The sequence below is a fragment of the Callorhinchus milii genome, unplaced genomic scaffold (genome assembly GCF_018977255.1).
Source record: "Callorhinchus milii isolate IMCB2004 unplaced genomic scaffold, IMCB_Cmil_1.0 Scaffold3, whole genome shotgun sequence".
Classification (NCBI taxonomy): Eukaryota; Metazoa; Chordata; class Chondrichthyes; order Chimaeriformes; family Callorhinchidae; genus Callorhinchus; species Callorhinchus milii.
In genome coordinates this window covers 23793140-23808225 of record NW_024704744.1, presented here as the reverse complement: position 1 = coordinate 23808225, position 15086 = coordinate 23793140, and the positions used below count along the sequence as shown (strand labels likewise).

At 40.0% G+C, this 15086-nt stretch overlaps 1 protein-coding gene across 6 annotated transcripts in view; it reads left to right on the top strand.

Moving 5' to 3' along the window:
• asxl2 (ASXL transcriptional regulator 2) overlaps window positions 1-15086 on the top strand; it is a 164723-nt gene that overhangs the window by 93950 nt on the left and 55687 nt on the right. For all 6 annotated transcript variants that reach the window (XM_007900450.2, XM_042333272.1, XM_007900453.2 and 3 more), the window contains 2 exons: window positions 3839-3947; window positions 9023-9134. In XM_007900450.2, coding sequence (XP_007898641.2) covers window positions 3839-3947; window positions 9023-9134 — 221 coding nt within the window. The remainder of the gene's footprint in view (window positions 1-3838; window positions 3948-9022; window positions 9135-15086) is intronic.

Sequence of the window (15086 nt, the reverse complement as noted above, 5' to 3'; positions counted from 1 at the left end):
TCATCGAGACATCTCAAAGCGCTTCACAGGATATATTGCTGAGTGGATTGACAGTGTATTATATCTTGTGAAATGCTTTGAGACATCCTCCAGAAATGAAAAGTGATATACCAAATGTAATGATTATTTATTATCATGACTGGCAGTATTAAAGATACCTCCAGCTGGTTGGACCGGTAAGAAGGGGTCTTTAAATAACGCTTGTTTGGTTTTTGCAGATTGAATTTAGTAATAGCCAGAAACCAAATAGTGTGAGGATTCCTGATGTGTGGTTTGGTTAATCAAGGCTGGAGCTTTGGTGAAGGTCAAAGCTGAGTTAAAGTGGAAGATTTAAAGTGTTTACATTCTTTATGTCAGTGCTCAATTTGAAAAGCATGCTGCACAAGAGCTCATGGTCTGATAGTACCTCTTGAGAAATAATTTACATAAATTTTCAGTGCCCATGAAATACTGCTGAACAGAACTACAATAGGTGTTATCTTTGAGGATGTAATCTGCACTTTCAGTGATTTGATAGCTGTTAACAGTAACCCATTGAGAAACAGAATTGACCTTAAAGTATTTAGCTTCACTTTTCAGATGTTTTCCTTTCTTTCTTCCCCTCCCCTCAACCACAATAACCAACAAAGGGGACCGACAAACTGTGCTTTCAGCATAAGATCTTACTAACATTGCTCAATAGCAGCCGCATCCAAAGCCTTCTGTAGAATCATGGAATTTTACAGCACAGAAAAGCATTCCACCAATCATGATTGTGCCAGTTCTGAAAAATGATTCATTGAACCATTCGCTGCCCTTTCTCCTCTATCCTTTTACAATTTTCTTTTTTCCAGGTTTTGCCTATTTCCCTTTTAAAAGCTGTTTGACTTCACATATTGTTCTATCATGTACTTTGACCTACCTACTTCCTAAAGAGAGAGAGAGAGAGAGAATGTTTCTGTCGTGTTGTGTCACATCAGAATGTTTCCTTTCAACCTACAACCCATATTAGAATATTGTAGGTACGAGCCTCATATCAGAAATCGCTATCACACTCCAATGTTTGCCTGTCCAGGTGGGCGTTAAACATCCCATGGCACTATTCAGAACCAGAAGGGAGTTTCTCAGAGTATCCTGACCAACAATCCTGCAGATCAAATGGTCATTCAAGGATATCAAATGCAAGGATTATTATTATTATTCACTTGATGTCTGCTCGTGAGACCATTCTGGGGAAGATAGCTGCTGCACATGCCTGTTACAACGGTCACTAGATGAGACAGCAATTATTTGTGATGCACTTTGAGATGCAACTTCTTCCATTTTTATTTAAAATTGGAGACTGTGGGGAAAACAGTTTTAGATTTCTTCTGAAAAGATCAAAAGAGAAAAAAANCTACCTTCCCAGAGAGCAAAGCACACAGTGCCAGCTCCAGAACTGGATACCATCCATCCATTCCAATTTATCCCACCACGACGTTAAGGGAACCTCAAGCCACAAAAATCTTAACATTGTTAAGAACAGCCCCCTTGTTTTCTGAAGTAAACAATACAGCACTACCAACATCCTTCCTGGATCTGGAACTATCTCCATCACAATACCACATGCAACATTGTTTACCGTTCAAACTCAACTCCAACACTCGTCTTCAGCTCCAGGAAAGTGGCCAGAGGCTACAGCAACCTCTACTCAATCATTGGTTCGCCCAATCTACATTAATGAGTAATTAATCAAAGAAGTTCAAACTGCATGAAGAAAACAGGAGGTTCAGGAGAGCCAGGAAGCAAACATTCATTGTCAATCAACCTGGAAAACAAAGCAACATCAGAACGAGGTACAATCACAAGAGCAGCAGCTTCACACCCATGCTTCCACGCAGCTGAAATCTTTCCTGAGAAAACCTTTAGTTTTGCGGTTTTGAAACTAACATTTTCTAAAATAAATAAAATGCTCTCTTTGTTGCTCGGCTTTTATCTGTTTCTTACTGTTGTGAAACCACTCAAATACTGCGGGCTAACTTGTGATTGAAATTTTGCCTAAATTGTTCAACGCAGATGTGCTGCGCTGCAAATGAAACACTTCCCCTCCTCCTCCCCCCCACACACTCACCATCACTAAACAGAATATCAAGTCAGGAATTTGACTACCAGTTAGCAGGGCTGTGGCTTTTTGCTAAACGAAAGATCAGATTAAAACTACAGCCCTGCTAAACGTAAGTCAAATACATCATCTGGTGTCATTGAAATTGACATTCAGAATTGTGTGTGGGGGTGGCACATGGGAGGGAGAGGGTCCATCCAATCCTAGGTTTCAACAATTGTGTATAAAAGGAGAAAAATTCCTCAAAAGGGAAAAGTTCCATGATGGTGACTGCCTCAGGTGATCCAGGAAGTATGCGACTTATCACAGGCTGTCATCGCTATGATTGAGTTATTTAGGTTATGTTCAGTTCACTTCCATGGTAACAGGTAAAATAGTCTCTGGACACATGGAAGCTTTCATCTGTTGCCATGTCTGTTGATCTTTTGAAGAAACGTTTCGCCACAGACATTTTATTATTTGTGCTAATTTATTTGTTGCGTCTCACGCCAATGAGCAATGTCATGTATACGTAGCGCACCAAGTGATGGTCTCAGTGAGTGGCTGCAAGTCTGGTGTAGCACAGTACAGAGTAGACGGGAGCTGCAGGCAGGCCATGTGGAGTCCTGTAGCTCAGTGGTTAGAGCACTCGCTTTGCAAGCGAGAGACCTGAGTTCAATTCCAGGCAGGGCGAAACCTTGGGCAAGTTTCCTTACTCCACACAGAGCCTAATAATAATCCCTCCAAAAAAAAACAATAATAAATTGGTCATTTTCAATCTACGACTGTTTGTGGGACATTGCTGTGCGCAATTGGCTGCCGCGTTCGCCCACAAATATACAGTCAATTCACTTTACAGTGTGTTCTGTGAAGCGCTTTGGGACGTCCTCCCGACGTGAAAAGCGCTATATCAAATGCAAGGATTATTATTATTATTATTATTATGTGGTGCGTGTCTCTGGAGAAGGAGTTGCATTGTGACTGAAATTGACACAAGATTCCAAGCCCCAGAGAAGGTCATCTCCAGGTTCAGCAATAGGCTCTGTTTGATTATCACTTGATTATCCAACACAAAACAGGAACGTGATGCTGTTTCATTCAGGAGGCATTCAAGTTTTCCTCCCACCCCCAGCATACACACACACACACAAACGTCAGCCAGCAGGAAGTGCAGTGAAGTTTAAATAGCCAACACGTTGGATATCTCTTGAGTAATGTTTGAAATAACTGACGTATGCAAAAGGGAGTGGATAATCTTTTCTGCAATCGAGATTGGATGATGTCCTATAAACAACTCAAATATTTGTACTGCTCCCAACAATGTGCCTCAGATCCTACTTCAAGGAGCACTTTGTAGTGGAAGTTTATGCCACTCCATTAACCACAAGGTTTGATATTCAATCCTTTTGGTGAAGATAAACAAACTGATAGCAATTAATGTTAAATTCTCGGCAGCTTAAAGTTGTTCTTGACTTGGATATTTATAAGTAATCCCTTTGCTTGAGTTAGAAGTGACCGGAGAGGATTTGTTTGCTGTCCTTATCCAAGACTGTGAAGAAACTGGTGTGTTCTGAGCTGAAGGTCAGGAGTATGTTTCAGACCATTGTAAGCACGGGAGAGGTGCTGAAGCAAATAGCTGTGAAATGTAGCCAACTCCTGATTTAATATGCAACATTGATTCCCTGCAAGGCTGTTTTTTTAAATCCAAGGAATTTTAATCCAAGGACCGTAACCTACCGGTGTGGCACATATTGATTGATGACATTTTTTCCCTCCTAGTGGCACCTCTCCATTGGCCTGCCTGAATGCAATGCTTCACACAAATTCTAGAGGAGAAGAAGGTATTTTCTACAAGGTACCTGGTCGTATGGGAGTTTATACACTTAAGGTGAGTCTTTCCAGAAAAAGCATGGTGGTGCTTTGTTATCAGTATTATCAGTATTGTTTTATTGTGGGGAGGTGGGAAGAGGAGGAGGGAGAAAATGCAATTTGCTGTTTCCAACTTTGCATTCTTAAGTGATTCTGATTTTTTTAAATTGCTATATTTTGGCAACTTGTCAAGGTCTGTTAGTGAGCACTTCAACCCTGTTTCTTTGGTGCTTTATTTCTTGGTTTCAATGTTCCCAGTGACTTCAGTATCAATACTGCGCTTTTTCTGTTTACATTGAATGGCTGTGAGTTTTCAAATAATCCAATATAGAGTTAGAGTTAAGGAGTACGATTTCTGTTTCTGCGGCACTTGGATATGCATTAATACTTCACATACACAATGGTAAAAATCAATTCAAGTATCACACCCAAGGTGCTTCATAAAAGTTCTTGGATTCTATAGTTTTTATTCCGATTGCACGGCCATTTCTTCCTTAACATTAAAAATCCACCATTGTTATCAGAGTGCATGAGCTTTTTTGTGTACATCCAGAATTCCTATATCAGATGTTAGTTTTTAATATTATCTTCTCAGCCCCCAACCAGTACAATACAATTTAAATTACAACCAGTATGATAGAGACTGAAGTATTGATCTTTGGTCTTGAAATCAATATTACTGTTTCCAGCAGTAAAAGCAAGGTATTAGTTCTGAGACATTTTTGAGGCAAAGAGGGCGTTGACCACATGTTTTTGAGTTTCTTTGTGCCGGTCTGTTCAACACGAGCTGTCAAGTGTGTGGAGAACGCAGTGTTTGACATTGAATATTTTTGCACATAAAGTATAACTCATTTGGATACTGAAAATAGCAGGTGTGAAAATGTAAATATATCCTATGAATAGAACCTACCGTATCAATGAACTAAAACCAGAACTTATTCCATTTCTTTATTTTGCATAAAATGTCATAGTCCTTAACGAGTTAACTATGAAATAAAATAGAAAAAAATTAACATGCACTTTATTTTCATATTAAGTTCAAACTGTAGAATTACATTTTGAAGCAGAATAACTTGCCACAGTATATTGATGGTAACATTTTAAATTTGGTAATTGTTGGCTTAATTCTACTGAATGAGAGATGGTATGAAGCCAAAGTATCTATTTGTTAATCGTATCTGAACCAATGTGTGTTTCATAATCATATTAACTTCTTAAACCGTGCATCAAGGTAGTTTATTACAACATCAGTTATCTAAGCTATGTTGGTTTATTACAACATCGGTTATCAATCCCTTCGCCTCGCCCCCTCTTTCCCCATTTTCAGGTTGTACCTGAAGACCTTCCTCTTTGACCGTGCCTATGGTTACCTTCCCGCTCCCCCTGGTTCAGCATCAGGCTCCACCATCGTTAAGCGTTCTGGGACGCCGCCTGGCGTGGAGGGCGCTATATAAATACAAGTTGTTGTATCTTATTTTAATTGTCAGGTACCCACTATCGCACCAGAAAAAGCGCTATTGTGGCAATGTTGTATAGCTTCAAATGTTCCTTGTTTTAATGCTAACATTGTAGTTCAATCAAACTCAAGGTGGACTCTTTGAACTGAAATTAAAGACATAACCTTTATCTTTTCGAATATTAGTTTAGGCCAAAATGTTTAAAAATGTATCATTTATATCGACAATTAAATTTTTTTGGTGGGTGGAGAACCTTTCCTAAAATTCCCCTCTCCTCTTCCATGGGAATGAATTGATCTTCCTGATCTTCTCCTGTCCACTCACTTCAGAAATTACAAAATCCACTTTCCCACTTTAGGAAAGCTCACCATACCAATGGTGGTGGTTGGGGGAGAGGGGGCTGGGGGGGGGGGGGGGAAGAACAGCAGTTGTGTTATCCTCATCACTATATAAAACTTCAACGATATTGAATCAAAGGCACATCTACTTTTCATTACATCTACCATGTTGTCCATCATTCGTCAGCAAAAACAACTGAAGACTAACTCCTCTATTGCTGTGTTTGTTTAGTAAACGCAACCACAACAGCAGTACTGTGTAATAGAGAAGCCGTCTTGCTGTGTGCTATATTATATACCATGTCCACCCCAATTAGACTTGGTGAAAGACAAATGTGTTTACCTTTACTGTCTATTGAAGACCATATTCAGTTCTTATCCAATTAATTTTCACAGCCATGCTCATTTATTCTCTAACAGATAAGAATTGCAGTCAGCTGGAGTCTGACCGTTAAATTGCATGAGTCCAAGAAACCAAGAGTGGAAAGGGACTAATTGTTTGGTTCATATTTGTAACCAGAACTTTGAATCATTGTTTTTTTAAAAAAAACATATAGAGGATTTCAAAACGCAGTTCTTTATGTTATGGTGTAAATTATATAGGCTGTTCTTCAAAGAGTTATATTAACAACTATTTTTAAAAAATACAATAAATAATAATAGCAACTAAACCTCTGAAATAAACAGTAGAACAAAGATGGAAAAAAAACTGATAGTGAATAACATCAACAAGATTAATACAACAAAACTGCACAGTGTCATTGTTATCATCAACATTATATTTATGTATAACTGCAGTGGGTTGAAACTAAGAAAATATGGCAGGCTAGGTCTGCTTCATTCTAGGTTTACCCCCACACCCAACCAAGTATAGGTTACCAAAAAGTAGGTCCATGTCTGTTGGATTCTGTCAGATCGGAAGTGTAAACCATACATAGGATAATAGAGATTTACAGAAGAAGGCCAATCAGCCCATCATGTCATAATACATAACATGCTCAGAACAGTAGATGCCCTATACATGTGTGGACCACATGTTCACTGTGGAAGGATACTTCAAGCTTGATAACTATGGAAAACATACCTTGCCACAAGCACAGCCAGGCTCACCAGATGGTGAGATTGTAGGAAGTGATCAGTCCATCAGATAGTATTACATTTTTAGAGTCTATCTAAGATGGATATAGTGCAAAAGTTTGAATTGGCTTTCTCTTAATTTGTTCAAGATTGAGATTAAACAGATGAGGTCTCCAGGTTGTATTCCCATTTCTCCCGTAAGTCATCTGAGAGATCTCGCTCAGCAGGGGAGAGTCACGAACATACTGCAGAGATGTGTTTGTTTGGGGGGAGGGGGTGCTGGGATTGTGGAGATAGTTTTCTTTAGGGGTACACTCATTGAATGAGTGGTAAGGTGAGGGGGTCTGAAGGAAATTGGTGCATTTGTAAATAAATAAAATCCCAATGTGGAAGCTGGACCTCCTCCTTTAGCAACTGGAAGAAAATTGTTTGGGACGTGATCATAAATTGACCAAGATTTATAATGCCATAGAATTGCAACCTCCCAAGATTGGAATCCTCCAGGAACATTGGGAAACTGCCAACGTGGAAAAAGAGGAGAAACTCCCATAAGAATCCCCATTGAGGTTCTGACCACTGTCCATACCTTCCAAGTAAATACTACAATAGGATGACCTTTTGCTCCATTTGGTCTCAACTCAAGTTTGGAGAAGAGAGGTATGTGCAGAGGAATGGGGGAGACAGATGACTGTGACCTCCCTCTATGCCCAGCCACATGTTGTTGCATGCTGAGGTTTTCCAGGATATGACTGCCTTATGCTGAGCTGCCCTATAATAATCTTTGAAGTTGGGAAGAAAGAAACCATCTTTCTGTGGAAAGAATTGGTAGAACTTCAATCAAAGCCTGTTTTTTTAAGCAGTCCACAGAAAGCAAGTTTCCTATTAAGGAACCTCAATTGCTGAGCATCTAAAATGGAAAGAGGAGATGGGTAGTACACTTGTTTTAATTGCACTGGCATGTCCAAGAAGGAGCTCAGTAATATATTGCATCTCGAAAGAGAAAACCGATTATGTTTAGAGGTGTCCATAATTCCTAAATACTTCTCAGTCTGGGGCTAAGCAACAAGATAATTTTTTAAAATTTATTCAGAAAAATATCACGAACTAAACCCAGGCCTTCATCTTGAGTTTGCATCCAAGCAGGTTCACTGGTAATCCCGGGAACTCCATTCCCAGTTCCCTTCCCTCTTTCAATGTATATCTCCAAAACATACTCTTTGACCATGCTTTTGGTCTTCTTGGAGTCCTGTAATTCAATGCTTAGAGCACTTGCCTCACAAGCGAGAGACCTGGGTTTGATTCCTGGCAGGGCGAAACGTTGGCAAGTTTCCTTACTCCACACGCCTCTGTTTACCTAGCAGTAGAACCAGGTTGTTAGTCAATTGGCGGATTGTTTTTCTGGGGGTATTAATTCATTAAAATTTTTTATGACTTTGTGGACATTGTTGTGGACAATTGGCTGCCGCGTTTTGCCCACAAAATATAGACAATTCACTTTACAGTATATTCTGTGAAGCGCTTTGTGACGTCTTAAAGACATGATAAGGTGCTACATCAAATACAAGGATTATTATTATGTTTGCTCTCTTCACCCCCCCCCCCCCACTCAGCTCCCACCCTCAGTTCTGGTGTCCAGACAGAATTGTCAAGTGTTTCGGGATGAACTCCCAATGTGAAAGGCACTATATAAGTGTATATTGTATTGTATTCTGGTAAATGGCTGAAAGCCCTTGTAGAGGTATCAGTTATATAGAGATGGGAGATAACTTATGAGCTACTCCTGTTTAGACTCCTTTAACTTGTGAATCCCTTATGATTCAAGAGCCCAAGAGCTCAATGGCGAACGTGAAAGATTGATTATTTTAAAAACAGAATTTCCCGTGCTGAGAAAAGCACAAATTATAATTTAGTCATTGTCGTATTTCCTTTTTATCAGCATTGGTCATACAGGAGAAAGATATTTTTCTATTAATCGTGAGCTAGCCCACAATCCTGAAAGACAGAAACAATGTTTTTATTGTTTGTGTTTCAACAAAATCCCATTTGCCCAGGCACTGGAAAAGAGAAACTTTTTTAATAAAAATCAGCCAACAGTAAGTGTTTCTCAAAGGGGCTGTTGCATCCCACTCTTTCGTTTACTGCCGATTTTTCTCACGGCAAAACAAATTGCAAAGGCAGAGCTACGGACTGCAGTAACACCGCTTCTCCCTTTGGTTCCTCAGAAGGATGTCCCAGATGGAATGAAGGATCTATCCGAGATGTGGGATGACAGCAGCGACAGCCAATCAGACTCGCAGAGCACAGAGAGCAACGAGAGAAAGGAAAGGAAGAAAAGTAGGTGGAACTGGAAATGCAAATAAGCGTTGAAAAACTTATAATATGACGTTAGACCTTGTTTAGCCATCTCTCTTGGGATGAGTGAACTGGCTTGGAGTCCTTCACTCAGATTGGTTCAATTATAACTTTGCCTGATTCAGTCTCATTATATACAATGAGAATCGGCCTTGGATTTCTAGATTAGATAACTCAGTTGACATTAGCATAGGGATGTCCTATTACTTTCTGATACAGCTAAGCCCAACCACAAGCCCTGCGGTGGACATGAACGTATTTCTCTCTGATGCTCAAAAGGGACTTGATGTTGGAATTTCAGAACTCTTAATCCCAACAGAAGAAGGCGTAAAGCAAAGGGATTCAAATTTATACATAGCACAGTAGGAAGGGCAGGGCTCTACATTTTTATCTGTTGCCCTCCATGGCGAAATACAGTCCTCTTAGTTGTTCTTTTTTTTGCTGTGGGTGTGTTATTGAACTGACACAATTACAGGTTAGTGACTCAAATAGCAAATGGACCCCAAAGGGTGCCTGCATCACTGTCTAATTATTTATTCATTTTGACCTTTTCCCTTTACGATCTTGTCCCATCGTATCTCTGCAATCTTCTCCACTCTATTCTCCTACTCATGTTCTCCACTCCTACAACTCATGCAAACCTCTGCAGCGAGCATCTTCTCCTGTAACAGGTTGCATCTGTCCATAAATTCCAATTGGCCAGTACATCGACTTAAAGATCATCACCCTGATCTTCAAATTCCCTTCTCCACCTTGCCCCGCACTATCTTACATCTCCTGCAGTCATATTTTCCTGCCTGTATCCTCTGTTCCTTTGACTCTGGTCTCCTGTTTGTTCCTCACTCCCTTTGCCCCATAGTTGGTGACGGAGCCTTTAGCCACTCTCTGTAATTCTCTTCAAAATTGTGTTTGATTTCTGTCTACTGCCTTGTGTTTTCTCTTCCTACCTTCAAAACTCTTAAGAAATTGATCTTGCAGCCCCCATTTTGGCACTCCAACGACCCTCCGTCTTGCTCCTTCCCCACCTCCAAAACCCACCTTCAGACCTACTTTCTCAATTGCACTTTCAACCACTTTTCCTCCCCCTGCCCTCAGTTTCCATTTCAAGCTCAGGCAGCAGTCAGCCATGTGAAACAATTCGAGATGTCCTCCCAATGTGAAAGTCGTTATGTAAATGTTAGTTGTGATTGTAAAAAAAAATCACAAATTCCTTTCCACCTTCCTCAGTGTTGCCCATCATCTTTGTAAACCTAATCAAGATGTTTATTCTTCCTGAAAAGCACTATATAAGTCCAAGTTGTTGTTGATGTTAACCTATGAGAAGCTAGAACAGCACTATAATTAGCACGGATCAAATCACTAAACCACTGATTTATAATAATATATAATATTCCTTGCATTTGATATAGCGCCTTATCACATCATTGAGACGTCTCAAAGCGATTAATGGGACAAAGGTTTTCTGTAGTTGGATCTTTTCCCTACCTTCCACTTAACATGGATCCATTCTGGTCAGGTAATTAAATCTGCTGACAGTGATGTATTGCAACATCTTATCGGTCGGTGTCTCCCACGTCACCAGCTTGCCTTAGCAAATTCATTCTTAGAGAAGAAACACGGACCATCTCAAAGCCCATCTCATCAGTCGAAATGTGAACTCTGTGACCAAAACGATGACACAATGTTTACCACTTTGTTGTAGAGCATGATTGATAGATGCCAAGAAGTCTTGGTATTACTGGCAAGTAATGTAAAGAAAACTGCTTAAAACTGCTTGAAATAGAAAACAGAAATTGTCCATATCTGTAAGCTTGAGATTGGCTTTAGAACAGATTTGCAGTATAACAAGGTCCCTGTGTGCAATCAAACAATATCCTATCTAGGCAGTCAACAATTAGTATTCTTGGGTGTATTGATGTATTAAATAACTGAACAAATTGACTAAAATGAATGAATGAATGAATGAGTGTTGATATGGATAAAGTTGAGTGTTGTACACAAGTTTCATGCAGATCCTAGTCTGCAAAATAGTGCTGACAATATTGCAATGGCCAACATGGATAGGACTTTGTTTTTAATGATTAACTTAGTTTCCTGAAATATTGGCTCATGAATCTTATCCAGACAAGATGGGGCTTGTATGTGTGATGCCTGTTTCAAATTAAACAAGCCTAATTTTCTGCAACTGAACAAATATTTTACAACAAAAAAAGTTTGAGTAGAATAACCCTTCTAGAGTTTAAGGAAAGTATTATTTTAAGGTTTACTGTCCTATGACTATAGAGAACAGCACAGAATCAGGCCGTTTGACCCATCAAGTTTGCGCTGTTATTTTTCTCCTTGTGGATATCCAAATCAAATCCCACTGTCCTGCTGACTTCACATACCCTGTCTTTATATTAATATTATTCCTCTTTTTGCACAATTTCATTTTAAAATAACGTATTGACTTTTCTTCAACTGTGGAGCTTACTGGTATCCTTATCCACATATGTGAATTGATAGCAGGCCTTTAAAAGTAATAATAATGATGATCTGTGCATTTGATATAGCGTCTCATCACATTGACACATCTCAAACAGGATATACTATAAAGTGGTGTGACTGTATTTTATGGGCAAAGGCAGCAGCTAATTTGCACACAGCAATGTTGCACAAACAATATGCACAATGCTGTGTGCATATTGGCAGCATAATGCTGTCCGTGTGATCAACAAAGTGAATCTCCAGATACAAGGAAGAGATCAGTCTCTGATTGTCTCCCTGTATGTTGCAATATCATAATGGCACTCAGTGACATTTACTTCTGTACTGAGAGTGGGGTCCCGTGAGTTGCTTTATTATCCCAGCAATGCAGCAAGGGACTTGATACAAGAAGCGTGCGAGGAGAAGTCATTTATAAATCAAGACCTGTACAACTCTACAGCTTCTTGAAATGGTTAGAAGCAATTATTTTTTAAAACCAAGCTCTCCACTTTCCCATCCCCCCGCAAAGTAATTTTCCCCTCTTGGCATCAGCTGAATATTTTAACATTTGTTTTCGAGTGCTGGACTTGGAGGAGTATCGCCGTGGAAACGTAACATGCTTTGGTCAAAGTTATACATTCCAGGCATCTCTCTGCTCTCACCACACTGAGCGTGGTGCCTGTGCGGGGGTGACATTGCTCATAATTGTTTTTGAGCAACATGACGAATTTGGGAATTTATTTAGTTACTGACCAGCCTGCGACATGTCGCCAAAGCAAGGAACGATGGTTTTGACGAACATAACCGTTTTCAATCTAATACTCAGTGACAGGATCAAGTCTTTCCAAGTCAGCAGGGTTAGTGGTTGTTTGCAGTGCTTAGCTTTTCTTGCGTTCCCTTAGTGATGTGCCTTGTGACCCATGCACTAGAGTTTCCCAGGTCTTCGCATTCTCTTGTCTTTAGTCTCACTAATTCCTGATGCGGAGCAGTGATTCACGTTCACCGGGATCGGTGAGTGAAACCACTTGTGATTTGCAGACCTTATTCTAGACCTTAGAGGCATTCATCTAGTGCTTATAAACTAGGTTTAAGTCCTTTACAGGAGTCAAGAGGAGGTAATGAGTGAAAAGTGCCTTTGAAAGAAGAAGGTAAGTTTAGGAGTAGATTCTTCAAAGTACTTTCCTCATCAGATTTGGTAACGTAAATTAATGTTTGACTGACTCCTGTTTTATTAAGGATTTTAAAAAAAATAAAGTGTTATTGTTGCAGCCTTCTTGTGACCTGTGATTTAGGGGGTCTGGTTTGAGATATTGACAAAAGGGTTTGAAAATATAGAAGCAAATCCTGATAGTATCTAAATATGTTGGCGGGCGATAGTGCAGCACTCTAGGATTTGTGTTCTTCGTCTGGGCTAACGCCCAAGGCAGTACTGGTGTGGTACTGCACTATCAGAGTACTATCCTTTGGATATGGTGTTGTTACATCAAAATTCCACAGTGCTATTCAAAAAGAGAAGTAATTTCTCCTGGTTCCCTACCAACAATCCTCGATTATTTGGTCGTTCACCTCATAGTTGTTTGCTTGCTTAAAAAAGAGTCACCACAGTTGGCAGTTGTTGTTTGTGCTTTGTTGCATTTCAGGATGTGTCGTTATAAAAATACATGTATAAAAATAATTATTATCCATCTTGCAACTTGTTAAAAACTCAAAAGACTTTATACAACACAGCAATAAGAACTTGCATTTATATATCACCCTTGATGTACAATATCGTCTCTGAGCTTTTCACAATTTCACAGTGACTCCAAGCAATGGAAATGGGAGTAGAAGGTGACCAAACCCACAGTCAAAGAGATGGGTTTTAAGGAATTTAAGGATAGATAGATGGGCGAGGGAAAGGAGGAGGAAAATACACAGGACGAGCAGCAGGCTTGTGTTAGCTGAGCATAGTATAATAATATATACATATATACTTATATATTATTATAGGAGGTGAGAAGCGGAGTGGGATACAAGAACATCAGAGAGATAGCTTTGAAACTATGTACCTCTTTTGCTTTAGATGACACTTCTCTTTTTTTAAACAACAACTTGCATTTATATAGCATTCTTCACAAGGTGTTCCGTCTCAGAGCAATTCGAATGTTTAACACAGTTTCCAATTTCTCCGTGATAAAGAGAACAACTCTGAGTGGATCCCATGAGAGATGCTTCAGCTGCTAGTGCAGATGGGCCAGAAGTTGGCTTGCAGAAACCATGTATTTTGCCAGCAACCATTTGGATCTTTTCCTCCTCCTCAAGCCCAGAGAATACGATGAGACAAACCAGGGTCCTTCAATCTTGAGAGAAGACACGTCAGAGGGGATCTCATAGAGGTGTATAAAATTATAAATGGAATTAAAAAGGTTCAAGATCCTGGTCCTCACCTTCAAAGCTCTCCAAGGCCTTGCTCTTCCCTCCCTCTGCTGCCTCCTAATCCCCTACCAATTTGCCCACTCACTCCACTCAGCGGACTCCAGTCTGCTTCATGTCCCCACGTCGCCTGCCCCACCATTGGCGGGCTGGCCTTCTGCTCCCTCCCTTGCCTCCTTCAAGACCCTCCTCTTCGACCGTGCCTTCGGTCACCCTCCTTCCCCTCCTCCCTGCCCTCCACCCTCCCCGACCTCCAGCTCGGGTCCGAAACATTGATTGTCCAGCGCCTTGGGAAGTCCTCCCAACATGAAAGACGCTATACAAATTAAATTTTGTTGTTGTAAACCTAGATTAATTTATTTTGGAAGCAAAAGATGGTAGAAAAAGAGAACAAGAGTTTAGAGTTGTAAAAGGCAATTTCAGGACAGACACCAGGAGGTTTTTCTTTACGCAGAGGGTAATTAATGACTGGAACATGTTGCCAGGAAAGGTATGAGGTCCGGACATTGGACTCATTTAAAAAAGCAGCTTGATGGGGATAGTTGTTTAAAACACTTGGAGAAACTCCCTTCTCTTTTCGAATAGCGTTATGGGATTTTTAAACAGGTTGACCAAACCTCAGGTTAATGTCTCATCCACAGATCAACACCTTCAACCATGCAGTGCACCTTCAGTGTTGCATTTGAGTGTCATCTTAGACTATGTTAAGGTCCCAACTTGGGCCCTGATGCCAACGTTTCTCTCCAGTTCCTTTAATGGATATTAATAAACAGTATGGCTATCGGAGATACCCAGTACTTATGTAGCCTAGACCTTTGGTTAGTTTGAGAGCGTAATGAAAAATAGCCAGAAGTACAGAAATTGTAGTGTTGTTGGTAGAACGTTGTAGATTTTGCAGAGAAAAAAAAGTGCATCTTTTAAATCTACCATCTCTGAAGTATTATGGTACAGTATTTGGTAATTCATAGTGGCAGTCAATTCTGAATGTGTTTGTTATCCTCCTGAGTATATGGTAGTTAACTTCCTTTCCAGTGACTTTCCGCCCTGTACTTCATA